This window comes from Grus americana, chromosome Z (assembly GCF_028858705.1).
Source record: "Grus americana isolate bGruAme1 chromosome Z, bGruAme1.mat, whole genome shotgun sequence".
Taxonomy (NCBI): Eukaryota; Metazoa; Chordata; class Aves; order Gruiformes; family Gruidae; genus Grus; species Grus americana.
Genome location: NC_072891.1, coordinates 84230768 through 84250955, shown reverse-complemented (window position 1 = coordinate 84250955; position 20188 = coordinate 84230768). Strand labels below are relative to the sequence as shown.

At 40.7% G+C, this 20188-nt stretch overlaps 1 protein-coding gene across 1 annotated transcript in view; it reads right to left on the bottom strand.

The window, feature by feature from the left end:
* ADGRV1 (adhesion G protein-coupled receptor V1) overlaps positions 1-20188 on the bottom strand; it is a 270084-nt gene that overhangs the window by 64011 nt on the left and 185885 nt on the right. The window contains exon 86 of the mRNA XM_054810881.1: positions 18265-18443. Within this exon, the coding sequence (XP_054666856.1) occupies positions 18265-18443 (179 nt within the window). The remainder of the gene's footprint in view (positions 1-18264; positions 18444-20188) is intronic.

Here is a 20188-nt window from a genome sequence, read left to right as displayed (position 1 = left end):
CGTATTTCATATGAAAGACCTTTGCCAGTCTCATTCATTACACCACTTTGCTAATGTATTTCTTTAATTATGGGCTCCAACACCTTTGATAGCATTTCATCTTAGTACATGACTACAGCAGATGACCTTTTTATCCTTAGGACTAAGTTGCTTTATATGTAGGTGTGTTGGGTTTGTGTGGCAAGGTTTTGGTAGCGGGGGGAGCTACAGGGGTGGCTTCTGTGAGAAGCTGCCAGAAGCTCCCCCTGTGTCTGATAGAGCCAATGCCAGCCAGCTCTAAGACAGACCCACCGCTGGCCAAGGCCAAGCCCATCAGCACCTCTGTGATAACGTATTTAAGAAGGAAAAAAACAGCCAGAGAGAGCTTTTGCAGCCGGAGAGAGGAGTGAGATGTCAGAAACTCTGCAGACACCCAGGTCAGTGCAGATGGAGGGGAGGAGGTGCTCCAGGTACGGGAGCAGAGATTCCCCTGCAGCCCGTGGTGAAGACCATGGTGAGGCAGGCTGTCCCCCATGGAGGAAGGATGAGGGGGTGTAGAGAGTCCACCTGCAGGGCCATGGAGGACCCCAGGCCAGAGCAGGTGGAAGCACCTGAAGGAGGCTGTGACCCCATGGGAAGCCCATGCTGGAGCAGGCTCCTGGCAGGCCCTGTGGCCCCGTGCAGAGAGGAGCCCACGCCAGGGCAGGTTTGCTGGCAGGACTTGTGACCCCGTGGGGGACCCACGCTGGAGCAGTCTGCTCCTGAAGGACTGCACCCCATAGAAGAGACCACGCTGGAGCAGTTGGTGAAGAACTGCAGCCCGTGGGAGAGACTCACGTTGGAGAAGGTGGTGGAAGACTGTCTCCCGTGAGAGGGCCCCCAGGCTGGGGCAGGGGCCGAGTGTGAGGAGTCCTCCCCCTGAGGAGGAAGGAGCGGCAGAGACAGTGTGCGAGGAACTGACTGCAACCCCCATTCCCCGTCCCCCTGTGCCGCTGAGGGGGGCGGAGGTTGAAGCTGGGAGTGAAGTTGAGCCCGGGGAAGATGGGAGGGGTGGGGGGAGGTGTTTTTTGAGATTTGATTTTATTTCTCATTCCTCTCTTCTGTTTTGCTTAGTAATAAATTAGATGAATTTCCTCTCTCAGTTCAGTCTGTTTTGCTCGTGACAATAATTAGTGAGTGATCGCTCCCTGTCCTTATCTCGACCCACAAGCTTTTCGTTATACTTTTTCTCCCCTGTCTGGTGAACGAGGGCAGTGATAGAGCGGCTCTGGTAGGCACCTGGCCCCCAGCCAGGGTCAACCCACCACAGTCTTTTTTGGCGCCCAACGTGGCGCTCGAACCCACGACCCTGAGATTAAGAGTCTCATGCTCTATATCCCCTCTCTGGAGCAGAAAAACGCTTACTCCTAACAGCTGAAATATCGGTCTGTACAGGTGGGGAGTAAGATATATCCTCTTTGAGTTGCTGGACGCCCCACGTTGGGGCCTGGAGCACCTCCTCCCCTCCTTCTGCACTGACCTGGGTGTCTGCAGAGTTTCTTACATCTTCTCACTCCTCTCTCCGGCTGCAAAAGCTCCAGCAACTCTTTTTTTCCCTTCTTAAATATGTTATCACAGAGGCGCTGATTGGCTTGGCCTTGGCCAGGGGCGGATCCATCTTGGAGCCGGCTGGCATTGGCTCTATCAGACACAGGGGGAGCTTCTAGCAGCTTCTCACAGAAGCCACCCCTGTAGCCCCCCCGCTACCAAAACCTTGCCACGCAAACCCAACACATTAAGCCAATACCATGCTGTAGAACAAAGTAGTTGACTCATACTCAGTTTATCATCCACAATACACAGGAGATCTTTTTGTTAAGAACTGGTAAACAGCCAGTTATTCCCAATCCTATTTTTGCATAGCTAATTGTCCCTGGCAAGATACAATTCTTTGCAGATGTCCCCACTACTGAATACAATCCTGCTTTTTCAGAATAGCTCTCAGATGTCAATAACATTATGAATTATAACTGACATTCAATGCACTTCTTTCTCAGCTTTGTGCTGTGGTAAATTTGAATGGAAACTCCTTTATCCCAGGCTTGTATTATATCAGGTAAATGTAACATTTTCCAGTCTACTAGTAACCAAGGAAGATGCTGAACAATATTCGAAGGACATTTTAAAATCATGATTCCTTGAGAAGTTTCATTCAAGAATTATGAAAAAATTACTTGGTAACATAGTTAGTCTGTGGATAGTTTTTTTCAATATGTCTGGGAATATATAGGGAAATTCGAGATGACTAGATATGTACTAACATTGCTCCGAAGGTCAGAAAGGGCAACAACATGATCTAACTAACATATTAGCCTGTTGAATAGATCTAACTGAACAGATAGGAGACAGGATAAACCATTCAGCTCATGAAGAAATAAAAAGCAAAAATCAGGATGCTTTTCTGGACAACGGAGCATATCAGATAAACTTGATTTCATTCTTTCATGAGGTTACAGGTTTGGTTTATAAATGCACTTGGAAACATTTGACACTATTTGAATTACACAGCAGGATGCAGCACAAGGAAAGCAAATTTGTAAAACACACCTACCACACTCACCTGTTAGTTCTTAATTTGGCAAAAAATATCTGGAAATTACTGTGGATCACGTTAAGCAGAACATGAATCATAACTTCATGGTGTTGCAAAGAGGTCGATATCATACTCGGATGTATGAACAGCAGCATATGCTGCAACACATATGAAGTAATAATTCTGCTCTAGTCAGCATTACAAAAACCTCAGTGGCAAGCTGTGTCTGGTTTTGGCACATTTAAAAAAACATGAATTGCAGTTCACAGGAGAGCAATGAAGACTACCAGAGACCTTATAAATGTGTTCCTCTCAGAAACACTGAAAAAAAATTAATTTGGTTTGTTGGGGTTTTTTTGGTTTTGGTTGGTTTTTTTTCTTTCCAAAGAGAAGGGACAGGTATTGGCATGCTACATGTAGGCAAAGGAATTGGCAATCTATGAGTAGGCAAAAAGTAAGAGAGTAATACTTTCTCCACATGTTGTAATACATTTTTCTTGCTGGAAAGCATAAGCTGAGGGGCTTAAACTATACCAAGAGTGGCTGATGACTATCAGAGTAGTTGCAGAAGGGATTAGCTGGTATCCACAAGGATCAGACCTAGGTCCTTTAAAAGAGGATCCAGCCACAAACTAGCAAGGTACTTTCAAGCCCAGAAGTTAATGCTTGGTGAAAAAACATAAAAACACCTAAATCACATGCCTTACAATGAAAGGTGTTAGGCAGCTCTTTCTGTGTTTGAAGAGTTCTTTCCAATGAGGCCCCTGAGGTTCAGTTCTAATGTAGATAAAGCTTTCTCTTCTGGTGAATGCCTGTCAAACATTTCCTAGGCAATCCACAGAGTTGAGCCCAAAGTAGGAAACAGAGAAGATCAGCTGAGTTTTCTTTTTCCACTGTAGATCATTTCTTTCTACTCCTTTTCTTTTCTTGCCTCACCATGCCTTTCCTTCCTTCTTTCTTTTCTCCCCTTCCTTTCCCTTTCCCATTCCCCTTCCCTTTGTTATCTATAACGGCAAACTATATATATGCACGGGGTAACTGCACTCATCCAGAGAATATGCCTAGCACGTATTTTATTTACATCCCATTTGGTATTTGACTAGGATGTTGCCTGCCAATGCCTCTGATGATAAGCAAGCTCATTTATATCCACAATCAGCTAAAATATTGCACAATCCAAACTGCATAATAGGAAAAGTAATCCTTCAGATGCACAAGAGTGAAAGCCACATGTATAGCTCTAGTCTAACAATGCAGTGTCTACTTCATCCAGCACCCAAAATAATGTTTACCAAAAACTTTACTTTCGCTGATAATATGTCTTGCATCCTGCCACTGGTCAGAGAATCTCTCTGTAAAGATATGCGTAAGAGACAAACAAGAGAATTTTAGAACAACTCATCGGCAAAGATTTTTATCTATTTTTCTTTTGCAAAGGGCAAAGTGCATTGCAGTACAATGCAACATCCCAAGCATTACATTTTTTTTCCTAAGCCTTCAGAAAGCAACCATTGGTTTGAGGTGTGCTCTGAGTAATAACATGGCATGCAAACAATAGGATTGAGTAATGCTTCTATCATACTTAATAAACATGGGCTATAAAGATTACAATTTACATTTGCAGCGTAGAAAGAAAATTTAGTGATATAACATAATTCTTCTAAGGCTTTTGAGGAGGTCAGTGTCAGGTCAAAAAGCACAGTGCAGGAGACTGCAGCTGTCAGGACAGTGCTTAGACAATATCAGGCCTCTCTCTCTACGGATGCATTTACATGCAAGTACAGCGTGGAACAACATTTTTCAACCAAATGCTGGTCCAATGTTAGCACAATAGCTAACCATTAGCCTGGTTAAGTGAAAAGGAGAAACAAGGATCTAGGAATAATTGCCATCTTCATTCAATACCGACTTAGTGGGGGACATCCACATTGGCAAATGAAGATCCAGGGATCTGTGGTCAGGCATGGAGCCTCTTACCATCCAAAATGCCTAACTGTTTAGCATTGCTCCAGCTAGATATTTTCAAAGCAATGTCCAAACAGAGGCAGACTGAGTCAAAAAAGTCATTATTGATGAAACTACAGCAGATTTGACTCCGTCCATCCTCTACAGTCTGTCCAGACCAGCAAAAGTGAATGCTTATGTCTGTGCTGTTTCAGAAACTAAAGCAGTGTTTGAGCATGTCTGAAGCAGAAAACTCCAGCCACTACAGGAAAAAAAGAAAAATAAGTCATAATAAAATAATGTACTGCAGCTGCATAATGACATGCATTAAAGGGAGGCAACAGTTTCCATTCTTTTAAAAATACATTATTGTTTCATAATTATGATGATGATAATGATAATAATGCTTATGATAATAACGTTGCTTTTCTAAATGCTATGCATTCATCATCAAAAAGTGTAAGAATATGACTTGATAGAAACAAACATCTGGCTTCCAGCATCACTACAACAGGCAATGGATGCATTGATAAAAATAAGACTCAAAAGGTCATGACAACTGTACTGAGGGTAAGCCTTAATGGTCAGATGCACTCTGCATTGCTAACAGCTAATTATTCCTAATAATCTTGGGCCCACAGCAAGTATTAAAAGAAGAAATGACATGGGTTGGATAAATCGAATGGTGAAAGGCAAGCAGAGCAATACCATGACTCAGGAAGGCACAGCACGTCCCCTTTCCTGACTCAGTGCTTCAGAAACCTTCGTATGAGCACACTGAGCAAGGACCTTCCCTCCAACTAGGCTGATTTTTCTACAGGACTGAGCAGGGAAGAACAATTTCACACAGGTCAGCGTAAACTACAGCTGCCTCCGGGTACTCTAAATTAGACTTGGCAGGACAGAGAGGTTGTTCAACCAGTGGAGGCCGACTGCAATGTGGCATGGCTTCATATTTTGATGACTCTCCGATATGCAAGGGTTTCTTTTAGCAAGCGGTTCCTCTCAGGAAATAGATTTATTTTTTTTTGTCTGCTCTGCAACAATAGAGTAGCTCAAAATAACCAGGAGAGAGCTATCTGATTTATATCTGCATTGGATAACTCCAATAAATGTCCTTATGGTAAGATGAAGGCAGCACTGGTTTATAACTGTGTTAGAGGATGCTGCTGCTGGAGCTTTGAAAGAGTCCTGATGCAGCCGGCGTCCTGCTGACATCACCTTGGCAGGATGTGGTTGCCCACCAGCTCTCCTGTATTCTTTGGAAAATCCCTGCCACTTTCCTTTTTTTCTTTTTTTTTTTTTTTTAAATGACTTGCAAACAAACTGCACACCCAACCCATGTTGGCCAAATTACATGGGTCATATCAAATTTTAAACTGAACTCTGATTTTCTTAAATCGAGTTGCAGTTCAGCATTATAAAATAGCTCAAATTCTGGTTTTATTAGAAAAAAATCTTGGAAATGTATTTGTTATACACTGGAAAATTCTAACCAGACATTTTAAGATTTTAAAATTATATTTACATATGTACATGCTCTTACTAGACATATTCTGCCCATTTCTTTCCATTAAAAAATGTAGCCAGCTGTCAGAATTGGGTCCTAAATACTGGCTCTGTTGAAATTAAAGGGTGCATGATGATCATGGAAGTTTTTTTAAGACTGGCACTCTGCTGGAGTTACATTTTACGAAGCAAAAAGTTTTCTATTAGTTGGTTCCAGTCCTGAAGAATAATCTGTTATGTGTAAAGCACCACTGAAATTTAAGATGACAGACACAGCAGTTGTGAATGTTACACTTCTCTCTGCATGATCTGTATCTGAAGCTATTTAAATGTCAGTTCCTGTTGCTTCTAGTTCTGCACAAAAAAAATAAAAAATCCTTTTTGTAATTTAAAAAGTACATTTGCTAAAAATAAGTAGGCTTTTCTACCAGTAAGAGAAGACATTTAGGAACGCTAAGAAAATGTCAGGTAAAACAAATTAGAAATATGATAAAACACAGCAGCATTTATAAAGATTTCTCTCTTTTTTTTTTTAACTTAAACAATACAGTGTTTGCTGAACTTCTACCATAAGCTCATGTTGGTGCTGTTACTGATAAGCAAAGAACATTAATATAAATAAATGTTCTTGCTGATAAGCGAACCACAGGCAACTCTTCCTGACACTAGTGAGTTCTGTTTTTTTTTAAACATTGCCTCAATTCTCACCTCCAAACAAGGCAGCCAGAGAATCTCCAGCTGTGGATGTTAAGAGAGGCTTTTGCAAGATGTTGAATATTGTTTGTTTAGGGTTTTCAGGGTGGTTCTTTGTTTCCCCCTGCTTTGCAAACAGACACAGCTCTCAGTACAGCGTGTGCAGGACACCGCGCAGAGCGGAAACTCGCGGCGTTATGACTCTGGAGGAAGTACCAGTTTCTTTCCTCACAAGCAGTCTGAAAAACCTAAATTTGTGAGCCTGCGGTGGGGCGAGTCTGCACCCCGCGTCCCTTATCGAAAGGGCAGGGTTGGCACCGTTTCCACGTCTGTTTGTCCCCGGATGACCAACTGTCACTTGTTGAAGGCAGAGCATTACTGGCTCCGCCAGCTGTTTATTAACAGGGTTTTACAAGGCTGTGCTTTGTTAGTCAGCGCCAGCATGCTGCAGAAACAGACTTGGAGATAAGCTGCTTGTTGCTGCTGAGTGTCCCGAAGCCAGCACAGATGGGGCACCTAGCAAAGATGTGGAACAAGCAGTCCCTGCACAAGCACTGAGCCTCTGCCCCAAAAGTACCTGTCTGGTTGGAGATGCGTGCTCATCTTACGCTTTTGTGCACCTTTCCAAGAAATCGTGTTCTCTGTATGCTGGGCAAGTTCTTCATAAACCCATGGCCACGATGTTCCACCAGCTGTTTCATAGGTTATCCTACATTTGGATGTGATCTGGATCCATAAAGGTGACAACTACACAAATGCTGATGTCAAAATGTAAGAGAGTCCTGGTTCAATTTGGCCTACTTACATAACAGATGGGGTGCGAGAACTGGGAATCAGGGAAAAAAGCACGTTTCACCCTATAATTTCAGCAAAACAGTTGATTGAGAAAGGTTATAAAGACCTATGGAATTATTTCAGAAAAAAATTAAAAAGGCGAGTGCTTTCCATATAGCTGCAGCTGAAAGATTACACCACGATGTTACTTTTGCTTTTGTTTAATCACTTTTCCTGAAAAGGAAATAGGGGATTTTCTCTGGAACACCGAATGTCATCTGCTTATGGGTCAAAGCAAGCAAATCCCACGTGAACCATAAAAGCTGCCTCAAAAAGTCCAGTACAGCTGTGAAACACGTCACCCACTCGTACAAGTACGTTTTGAGACTTCTGCAATCAAACAGTACTGCCCAAAACGTAACACAGCGACACCGACCCCCTCTGATTCAGTGCTGTGCTTGGCCTCTGCCACCATCACCTCATCGGGAGGATGGGAAAACGAACGACCCAACAAATCCCTTACTGCCCATACTACTGCTGTGGGTATTGTTTGGTGTGAACTAAAATGAAAGCCGTGCTTGTGTTTAATGAATTTAAATCAGTTTATATCTCATGCAGATTAGCTCAGAGACAGGCCCATGCCTTTTGTTTCATATATAATTCAACGTGGGGAAATTAATTCTTTTACTGTATTAAAGTTTCAAATGAAATGCAAAATGTTTAGCAGCAGTTTTTCCAGATTATTTTATATACTGGTAATGTGGCAGTCAACCCTTTGGCATTCTTTAGTTTCCTTTTAGTTTCATTCCTCTGTGCAGCAAAAGAAAGAGGAAGGAGAGTGAGGGGAAGGGGAGAAGAAGGAGGGGGAAAAGGTAACGAAAACACAGTTCAATTTAGATAAGAAATGTAAACTCAGAAAGCAGCAGAACTTAGAATTTCCAGAAATTAAGTGAACGCTTGCTTATTCATGTTTACATTTGTACCTATTGTCCCAACAGTTTTTTGAAAGACAGCTCTACATCAGTGGGGATTGCTGATAGAAATTACACAGTGTGATTTGACCCTATCACCTTTACTAGCATGTCAAAATTAATTATGAGTAGCACCATATTCATTAATGGAGGCACTGACAGAGTAACTACCAAGGTTAGAAAACAGTGGAAAGGATAGAAACAGGGAAAATCCAGTTTGCCACGAACAAAGAATGAAGAAGTGCCAAGATGCTGTTTTGAAACAGCAAAGAACAGGATCTTCAGAAGATTCAGTTTGAGTCAGTGTGTGCAACAGTCTTGTCAATAAACCAGACGTATTGCATAATAAAGCAAAAAAACAATTTCCTTGTTTTGCTCTACTGCTGCTGTTACTGTAGAGCTAAACAGTTGAGAAAAGGGGAAAAATAAAATGCCCAAGCAATGCTTTTCTGTAATGAGAACCCAAAAATGTGATCTGCTATTGTTTTAGAACATGGAGACCACTGTGTTTCAGTCTTCTCATTATACCACCATCTAGAAATTTCTCTGAACAACTTTATATGTACCTTTTTTTTTTACTACTTTTTTTTCCTCCTCCTGTGAAAGTAAATACTAAGGAAGCACCAATTACCAAAGGAGAAGCAGCAAGGACCTAGCAGAAGCACTGCGTTAATACAGTTTGGGCTTCCAAGGCACTGGAAGCTCTAGAGTCCCCAGGCAGATCTCCCCAGAAGTCCCAGAAGACTCGTAGCCTTCAGCATTTGACCAGGAAAATAAGCTGGTAGAAACCTGCTTGAAATTTCTTAGAGCAGGATTCTTGCTAATACTGCATTTTTAAAATTATATAAAGAATTATGTGTCTGATCTCAATGAATTATCTGCTCCTGTTTACATCTAAGGCTTCCTTCCCATGTGTATTGCTCATTATCAACGGCTTTGAAACAATGATCTATTATTACAGTTATTTTCTGGTTTTTAACTATTTAATATTTGTTATAGTTTCTCACATTCAAGAAAATGTTTCCCTTGTACTAGCTTTTAAGGCAGATGATTAGAGTACTTGTTCTATCCACTCTTTAAACCAAGGATTTTAATATAAGTGCAGCTGAAAAAGGAGATGTTTCCATGTGCAAACTGTGAAACATAAATGAGGCTCCTGTTCATAGTTCTGCTCTTTGGCATGAAGAATAACAAAATGTCATGCAAAAGTTTTCTTTTCCTGCCTCACAACAATATTTAGTATGTACACTTTTTTTTTGATCTGCATGTTTTGTTGTAACATAATAAATGCCCAGGACAAGTGCACTGCAACTGCTTCTTTCACAGCCTCTGTATTAGACATACTGATTCTGTATTCTTATTCACTGACAAATTTAATACTACTAATACAAATCAATCTGCTAAACCTTAGTTCCTTTTTCTCAGATATACCTTAGCACAGTTTGGTGAGATACACTTTTAATTTCTGGTGCTGTTACATAGCGCAGATGAGAGTTTGTCTTCCCAAAGCGCAGCTCACTGCATTAAACGCAGTCCGTCTCCATGTATTTAATGTAACTAAAATGTGAATGCAAAATCCACCTATTGCAGAACAGTGCTGTGGTAAAGTTAAGAAAAAACCCGATTTTTTTTCCCCCTACTCCTTTTAGGAAGATCAAATACTAGAGGTTACATGTATGTATTTATTATGAACAGCACGTCAGTGTCAATGAAGTAGTCAGAACCAGTTGCTGGTATTGATCTCACTTTTGCTTATTTTAGCATTTCCTGCTATATTCTAGCATATCGGATGAAGGCTCTTCTGAACTGTTGGGAAACAGATAAAGTAAGAATGAGCTTTTTTAGTAGCAGTAGGCGGTATTCTGCTATTTAAAGATCATAAGGTAGGAGGGACTATCTTGCTAATTTCTTACACAACCTGAAAGGAAATACAAAACTGTTAAAAGCTGCCAGTGGCAGGGATGCAAGTCTCCGTCCCGCAGCTGGTCTCCGTTGCTCTTGCCATAGTACTACGCAAACTTCAGACAAGTCTCTGGAGTTTCGCTTGGGCACAAAAATCCCCTCCTCTGAACCTGCTTGAAGGATCAGGCCCCAAGGTCATTTGTGGGTGCAACTTTCACCTGGAACAACCTACCCTTGCAAGCCTTTGAGACTACCTTGCTTTGTCAGAATTAACAGTGGTTGGGAATTTTACCTTAATAACAATTATTTTTCTTGGTTGGGAGTTTTACTTTAATAACAATTATTTTTCTTGGTTGGGAGTTTTACTTTAATAACAATTATTTTTCTCTACTCACTTTTCAAAATTCCATCACTCAAATCAGCCAGAATTTATCTTTCTTTATTTTAACGCTTTAAAAGCACAACACAGTGATTATGTCTGTTTCTGATATGCTAACATTTGCTGAACACTAACAGTAAATATTTGCGAAGATATAAAAAGCACTCAGCCCCCTGCCCCAACCCCCAACTATTTTCCTCCACTGAAAACATATGTTGGTAATGAGGGAGAAATGAAAGTTAATTAAAGCCATCACATTTAGCAGTGAGATATTTTTAAATAATACTTAGCAGTGGGTAGCACATTAGGCAGACACATTGGAAATAATGGAGGAGTTGAGAAAATAAAGCACAAGTGCAGAATACAAAAAGACCAAACTTTGTACTCTCTTAACTGTTGGTATAAGTCAGGGAAGTAATTTGCCCAGTGTGTGTGTGTGTGTGTATATATATATATTTATATATGTGGGAATGTCTGTGTTGTGGTGCAGTGTAGACATAAACCAAGCAGCTTTGGTTCATCAGAAACATTTCTCCTGTGGTAGCACAGGGCTGAGCATGGTCTAATTTACCCTGCCAAGAAGGGCAAAACAGTGAATGGTGAGAAATCAGCCAGTGAAAAATGCAGGTTTTTCCCCCTGTTGCTTCAGCTGCATGTTTCACACAGCATTCGGCCTCACATCCAGATGTCCAAGCATCATTCCGTGCTGAGCTCTAGCAACAGCGGTTTGAGAAAGCTTCAAAATCCTAGGTGATTTGCCAGCAAACTGAGAAGAAAGGAGGTGGAAAAATTGGGCTAACAGGAGGCACGAGCTGGAGAGAGGACCACGTGGGGAGAGGCTTCCAAGTCCACACAGAATATAAAGCAAGCCTCAGGCATTAGGGGATGGGAACTCCACGTCCATTTGTCATACAAATCTCTTCCTCTTAGCATGTCTGACAGTCCGACTAAAACCCCTGGATGCTTTTTCTGGCTATTCTTAGCTATTTTCTTACCTATTCCTGCCTGTAAAAGTCTGGTGTTTCAAGCATGCTGTTCTCAGACTCAGAACTAAATTCAGCACTTTCAAAATAATATGGGGAGGGGGACACGAGGCTTCGTCTAAATACTTGGACGGAAATTAGCTCACTCAAGCTAAAGAATTCCTGTTGCTGGTAGCGGCACAAGTCCCTGGGTTTAAGAAAGCAAGGCTCCATTTTAAGGAACAGCTAGCAAGCCAGGGATCCGTGCCCAGAATGCGCGCCAGCAGTGAGAGAGTCACACATGTTGGTGAGACCCAAAGCATCATCCAGTATTTTGTCTGATTAGATTGTCAGTGGACCAGCCTGGAAGGTGTTTGGTTAAAGTATGACTCCATCTGTAACAAACAATTAAGGTTTATGGGGTCCTCCTTGTGTGCAGGCAGTAAATAACAAGAAGTTGAGGGCCTGTAGCACTTGAAATAAAACGTAACAAAAAGTAGTGTCTGGAAATCTGCTTCAGGAAGATTTTATCTTTACAACAGTATCAAAACAAATGAACCTCGGAGAAGTACCTAGACAACACATCCTGAATTATTACATCTTATGTTTTTGCTCAAGTCGAGCCCTGAGCCTAGACTGTACCCATCCTTCCACCTATCTCTATGAATTAAAACTTCTTTGCATAAGAAATCTTTGGTAGGCCTTATCATTCAAACTTCCAGTCCTGGCAAGACTTTAAAGCAAACATTTCTCATCACGTGCAACTTTAACGCACTCTATATAACACCATATATACAAGCAGGGCATAATCATTGACAGGTTCATGCTTCTTTCAAGACTTCCACTTCTTCGCTACACTCACAAGTGACGTGAACCCTGCTGCCCTGCTAGCTTTTGTGCTTCACCACACGAGAGTGTCTTTGGGAGCATACACTATCTCTATTTTTGCACATTGTACAGCTCTCAGCATGCAGGGGTTAAGCAAACCAACAATTAAGACTTGGTATCTCAGAGCATGAGTTATCTCCACGCTTCTATTTTATCACTCGTTCAGGTTACAGCCCAGCAGGGTATGACTTGCTCAAGGAAACGGAGCATTCAGACAGCAACTGCACTGCTTGTTCTGTCTGAAATGGAGCTCTGACTCCCTCTCACATGAGGACACACAAAGTGCCCTTCACCCATTGCCTGTGCATCTGATACCGAAACATGTTTTCTGTGAAGTTTCTTTTCCAAGTAATGTTGGTCATGGCTCCTAGACATTAATTTGTGCCCCGTGCAGTGCCCATGTATAAAAGCTTGATTCAGAGAAACTGCAATGTGAGTAACAGGAAGAGTCGTAACTCTTAGTCACAGAAAAAAGTTCATTGTTTCCAGCTTTTTGCAGCCTTGTGTTCTCCTGTTCCCTGGACGTGGCTGCACAGTCACAGATCCAGTGACTTTGGTGGAAAAAACCTCTGCCTTGGGCTAGACTGTAGAGGAGATAGAAGTGGGTTTTGGTTTGGGTTTTTTTTTCTGGATAGGAATTTTGCTGGACAATCTTCTTTCATAATTTCTCATAGATATCACCATGGCAGATGACATGGTACAAAGAAGATGTATTTGTGAGAACATTTAGCTTAGCCTTTTCCTACTGTGAGATGTCACCATATAACTATCACTGAAACCAAATACAAGGATACTTCTATAATTTTAAAGTATTGTAATGGTACATGTGATTCTTCTGTGCTCAGTTTGTTTGCCACAGGGATTTTAAAGGCGAAAAGGAATGAATCAGGTGGGAACTCCTGAGAGGGCAGATCATTCTTTCCTTGGGCAAATAAATGATCCTGCTAAAAGAGAGACACTTCTAGAAACTGGAGGGATTGCCAGAGGGAAAAGCTCCTGAAAGTGCAAGGAGCAGACAGCCACATCTCAGAAATGACCAAAAAAAACCCGTTCTGGGATCTAGGGGAAACCATATGGTTTGCTTGAATCAAAAAAAGTTAGACTAAAGCCTGACAAAAGCTGTGTTTGAAAATCAGCTTGACCAGCTTTTGCAAGGACACAGTGGTCTGGGAGATATTTGTTTATAAACTTTTAAATTTGTTTTCTGTCATGTCTAATCACTTCCAGTTTTCTCCACTTCAAAGGTTACTTGTTTTAGTTTATACTCTAATAAAAACAGTCCTTTGGCCTTCTTAGGGGAGTTCAGTTTCAAGAAGCAGGTCTAGTCAGACTCAAAGCTTAAAGCTGCAACAAGAGTACTTCTCAAGTTCATGAAAAAACATACTTTGATGCTATTGCAGGTAAGAGTTTTCAAACCACCCAAGTGAGTTAAAAGTTCAGGCTCATCTGAGCTGTGATTCTGGCCAATTCTGTTATCTATTATAGCTCTGGACAATCTCTTGGGTACAAGTCCAGTGAATATAGCATAATTAAACTTTAAACTCATGCTTGTGAGCAAAACCTGATACTTGTAATTAAATAATTCTGGCCTCTGATCTCAAAAACAGATGAGTTGAGGCAAAACCCTGCAAATTGGTGTGGTTCCACTGACTTCAAAGGGTATTGAAATTTTTACTTGTGTGCAAGTGTGGACAATTACATTTTCAGGGTTGAATGAGAAATTATGAAGCTACTTTATTGTCAAGGATTCCCCTTTTAGAAGTTCTTTTCCTTGCTTCTTTGTTTTGTAAGTGTAAGAGAGTTGTAAGGTGTCGTGAACCCAAATCCAGCTTCCTCTGTAAAAGATGATTGCATTGTGCTAGTCTCAAGTCGTTCACCAGTTTGAGGGTTTATATGTATACCTGAATTGGTTTCCAGAGCTGCCTGCAGCCTGTAAATTCCCTGTGATGCAATCCCTCTAAAGATACATGTGAGGCCTATACGTCTGAAATTTTTCTTCAAAGTAACCACCAATGAGACTGGCATAAAACTGTTGGGGGCTAGATTTCACGTAATTCTTCACATTCCTCTCTTCAGCTCTCAGTTGCACTTTACATTTCTCTTTGCCAATATGTACAGTTTCAACTTGCCTCCAAATGTTTTCCACCATACCAGGTGAATTGTGTCTTTGTGTCTATTCGAAATACACTATCAGTTTAAACATATTGCTAAAATCAAACTAATTTTGCAAACCTTAGCTAAAAGCTTTTTAGAAATGAGACTGTGACTGGCTAGCAGTGTATACCAGGACAACAGCAAATGTTGAACCGTGTGAAGATTTGGAACCACAGTGAGCTTTGTAATTAGTTTTTAAGCTGAACTCTTGTCTTGTTGTGAACTCATGTGTTCCTAAGTTTCTTACTCAACAGGAAAAATACTTCTCAAAAGGAGGAGGAGAGCATTAAAGTGTTGAAGGCAATGAACAATTCCTGTAAAGAAACAGAGATTATGGGTTTGCTTATAAGCCTGAAAGAGACTCAGATGGGAGAAGAAAAACGAAAACAAATGGAAAAGAAAAGTTATCCTAAGGTCTCTACTTACGTCACTACACAAAGTCATGGTGACATTCAGTGCAATAAGAAGTGTCAAAAGGAAGTACTTTTTTAAAGCAGCATGTACCTAAATGGTAGAATTTGTCCTTAGAAGACATTTTAGACAGAGATTGCAGCAAATTCAAACAGGGGTTGGAAAACTGAATGCTTGACATAAAACCTCAGAAATACAGAAGTATAACATACTCTTTTCAGAGTGATTTTAAATCATCTAGTTCAGAGCTAAATTCAATTTTCAGTTATTAGTCGGTTGAAAGGAGCAGACACCTGCTTCATCACTAAAACCCACTAATGCCTCAGCCATCACAGCAATTCTTAAGCAAGGATATATATTTTAGAGCATGGATACCAGAGACCAGCGTAGACAATACACTTGAAATTTAGAGTCATATTAGAGATTTCATTTGCAAACATTGATAAACCTTCATGTAAGACTTCTACCACAATGCAAAAAGTAAAAATCAGGATAGATGGCAAATGCTTTTCCAAGCCCCATCTACAAGTCAGCCACACACAGAGAATGCCCGCACTCTGAAGTTTCATGACATGCTTGAGCCAACAGTTATGACACACAGAAATGAAGCAGAGGTGCAGTTGTAGACACCGACTTCTGAAATAACTTGTTATTCTTTTTTAAGAGAAGACCTGAGAGCTAATGCATGTTTTTAAGAGGGGGTCAAACCTTCTTGCTTTCCTTAGTAAAGTTATTGTATTAGATATTCATGGAAACCCCACATTTCTCTTTACAGATATCCAGAGACTGGTCTTCCACCATTCAAACCCATCCTGAGCAAATACTCATCTCACTACTTCTTTCATTCAAGTTATGCTGATATGCCTTCCATTGCCAACTTTTCCTGTACTATTCAAACAGCCTTTCACCTCTTCAGCTGAGCAACGGGAAAATTAGCAAAATGAGGAGCAGAAGAGCCCTTTCTTGGCAGTTAGCTCTTTCACACATCATTGAGCTACAATCTGAAAAAAAATTATGCTACTTGGTGGCATTGATACAGACAAATTTACCAGTATCATAAAAATATTCACATAATGTCAGAGAGTGCACTATTCATGCCATACATAAACTCGGCTAATTATGAAAATAATCACCAATATGTATACTACTGTTATCACCATAGCAACCTGTTAGTTTTATACAGTGACATGTTATGGGAGTTACTGTACAAAACCCATGCATTTGTGTGTATAATTTGTCATATTTGAAGGAAGACCCTGTCATAATACTTATTTAGAAGCACAAAATCCAACACAGCTCAAGTCTTTTTTCATTCAGTACAAGCATAAAATGAAGTTATATCAGCATAGCCATCCTGTGCTATTAATTGTGCCCATGGCATTCCAGTTAGGAACAAAACAGTTGGTCAGACACCACAGTAATGCAAAAAATGACTTGCCTGAAGGAGCGATCACTTAGAAGGGAGCTAAGAGAACAGGCTTCACGGCTTTTATTGCTTTAACCAGTCTTCAAGCTCTCACGTGAAATGAGCTCCTTAGCAGCACACCAATGTTCTCAAACTATGTCTGAGGCTGATGCTGAAGTTAGTATGTAATAACCTTCACTTTGGAAATCTCATTGTTACTTTTTCCACTACTACATCCTGGTTTGGAGAAAACAAACCAAGTCATGTAGTTCAGTCTGTCCTCTCTCCTACATTCTGGCTTTGAAAGTCCTCTTTGTATAATTAAGAGCAACTTTTAAAGTGCTCTTCAAAGTACCAATTATCATTGATGCTATTTATGAAAATTCTTGCAGATATCTCCTTACAGTGTTCACATGGACTGAGCTGGAATAAGCTGTATACCCACAAAGCTTGGGATTGTTTCTGGCATTTGCCCACTTTAATGAGATGCTGGAAAAGTTTTATATTTGATGCGGGCAAATGAGTTGGACTGAGTAATTTTCCTCTACTTATTAATTTTATCAGAACTTAGGGATTTTTCCTTGTTTTTGAAAGAATGACATGGACATCAAAAGAAAACAGCTGTGAGACTGTGGTTCATTGCATAATGATACCATCAGCCCAGTCTGATCGCAATCAGAAGACTTGATTATGCTACAAAGATTTCTTGTGTTTACCATGCACGGAGAAGCATTTTACCATGAAGAGAAACACAATACTCTTGTTCGGTATGTTCTGCAAAGAAATATCTATGTATACAGCATGGTATAGAGCTACGCAGCACTCCCTGACGTAGTGTGAATATCAGAAATGGTCTGCTATTGTGGACCTAGGATACAATTCTGAGTCGAGAGCTGGTGTGTATCAGCGTGGAACTAAACCTTGGCTAACATGGCTAGACAGCTTGTAGTACCCAGTCTACCTAAGTCAGGTATCCCTGCTTGTCATTCACTGTATATGTATAAATGTATACACAAGTAATATTTATAAGTGCACATAAATATGTATATGCACATATTAAACCATACAGATATCGAATTCCAGTATCTACTTCTCACAGTAACTCCCTTTGTATGACAAAAAAACATTGAACTGAATTTTGTTCTGTTATAATGGAATGATGCACACTGTATCTTCCCCTCTAATAAAAGACAGATATTTTCCTGCTCAAATTAGGAACTGTTTGGAATGTAACATATTCAATATTCCAAGAGAAACACTTCAGAAAATATATTTGACATGTTAATGTAGTAATGTTGTTTAGCAGAGAATATATTTAATGATCGAAGAGATAGGGGGTTATGGTTTGGTCATTATTTTTTTTAAACACAGAAAAACATGCTCTTTCGCTCACTTCTGCAGCAGTAGCCATTTCCATCCTTTACCCTGGAATTGCACAGTCTCAGAAAAGAATAAATAATTCACCCACAAAGCAGACATGCCTGAGCTGGCTCTGCCAACGCTCAGCCAGGATGGAACTGTGGAGAAACTGGGGCAAAGCCCAAAGTGCTGCATTGCATATGGATGACATACGTGCTTCATCTCCACCAAACAAGGAATCCCCCCAACCCTTACTGCATTTGGATGTATGCATATCCCCTTCTCTACATGCAAGCACACTAAATATAAAACAATATAGAGAGTACAATAGCTAGCTCATGCTTTTTTAAAGGAAAACTTACAGATCACTGTAGACAAGGCCATAAATCTGTGCTGTGCTGTGATGATAGATTCCTCTCAGGATAATTAAAAGTAGGATCACAACAAAAGCTGGAAGCCCCCAACTCAAAAGGAAGTAAAGCAGATAGCGCCGCTCTGTGTGTTCATCATTCATCACCAGGACGTACCAGAAATTAACAGCCTGAAGAATAATGCAGAATATTAATCAGTAGACTTGGTGGATGATCAGCTATCCCAAAAAGCAAATCACTCTGAAAGTCATAACACAGCATATTTTTGTCCCAGCACATGTATATATGAACATTTTTCAACATAAATATTTTGTTCTCATTTTCTTCCCTTAAGTAATCAAAAGAGACTGACTATAAAATACATATGCTTATTTATATAAATGTTACATTTGGAATTAGAGTATCAGAGAGTAAGGGACATCCTGTTTAGTAGAAAGCACTATTTTTGCAGTGCAAAAATAGCTTTGTGGTGCAAAAATAACTTTCTTCTTGGATTTCCATGTCTTCACAGAAAAGACTGACATATAATATTGCTAAATCTGATCTGTATTGAGTCTTTTTATACTATTGTTCAGCTCTATGTATCTTCTTGTAGGAAATGCACTAACCTCCTTCAACAGTTCTGACTGTGATCCAGTTCTGGGCCCACCAGTACAACAAAGACATGGAGCAAGTCCAGCAAAGGGCCATAAAGATGATTAATAGACTGGAGCATCTTTCCTGTGAGGAGAGGCTGAGAGAGATGGGACTGTTCAGCCTGGAGAAGAGGAGGTTCAGGGGGATCTTATTCATGTGTATAAATACCTGATGGGATGGAGTGATGAAGAGGGAGCCAGACTGCCCTCAGTGGGGCCCAATGGCAAGTCAAGAAGCAACAGGCACAAATTGATATACATGGAATTTCATCTGAACACAAGAAAAAGCTTTTTTACTGTGGAGAAGTCAAACACTGGGCCAAGCTGTCCAGAGAGGTTGTGGAGTCTCTATCCTTAGAGATAATCAAAACCTAACTGAACATGGTCCTGGGCAACCTGCCCTAGCTGGTCATGCTTGAGCCAGGGTGTTGGACTAGACAGTCTCAAGATGCCCTGCAGCTTCAATGGTTCTGTGATTTTGTGTAATATTTGGATAAGAGTTTCAGAAAAAAATGCAAATAAGTAAATGTAAATTCACATGCATCCCTACAACAATCTGAGTCTTCTTATGATCAATTCATCATCAAACAGCGTAACTAAGAACTTAAAAACATACATGAATCAAAATTAATCATAGCATTATAGAATCATAGAATCGTTTTGGTTCAAAAAGACTGTCCAGATAATCAAGTCCAACTGTTTACCCAACACTGCCAAGCCCACCACTAACCCATGTCCCCAAGCACCACATCTACACGTGTTTTAAATCCCTACAGGGACGGTGACTCCACCGCTGCCCTGGGCAGCCTGTTCCAGTGATGGACAGCCCTTTGGGTGAAGAAATGTTTCCTAATCTCCAATCTGAACCTCCCCTGGTGCAACTTGAGGCCATTTTCTCCTGCCCTATCGCTTGTTACTTGGGAGAAGAGACCGACCCCCACCTGGCTACACCCTCCTTTCAGGGAGTTGCAGAGAGCCATCAGGTCTGTCCTCAGCCTCCTCTTTTCCAGGCTCAACACCCCCAGTTCCCTCAGCCACTCCTCATCAGACTGGTGCTCCAGACCCTTCCCCACTTTGTTGAAATCTTTTGAAATAATTGCTAGTATGACTAAGGAAACCCTTCAAGTTAAACAAAATACTTAAATTTTTGCTTGGATCCTTGCATTTTCTTTGAGACGCTAATAGTAGAAATACTTTAGAATATGCTAAGTATTTTGTTATACACATCTACACACACTACTACTTTCTAATAAACACCTAAACTATCCATAATAAGAGTA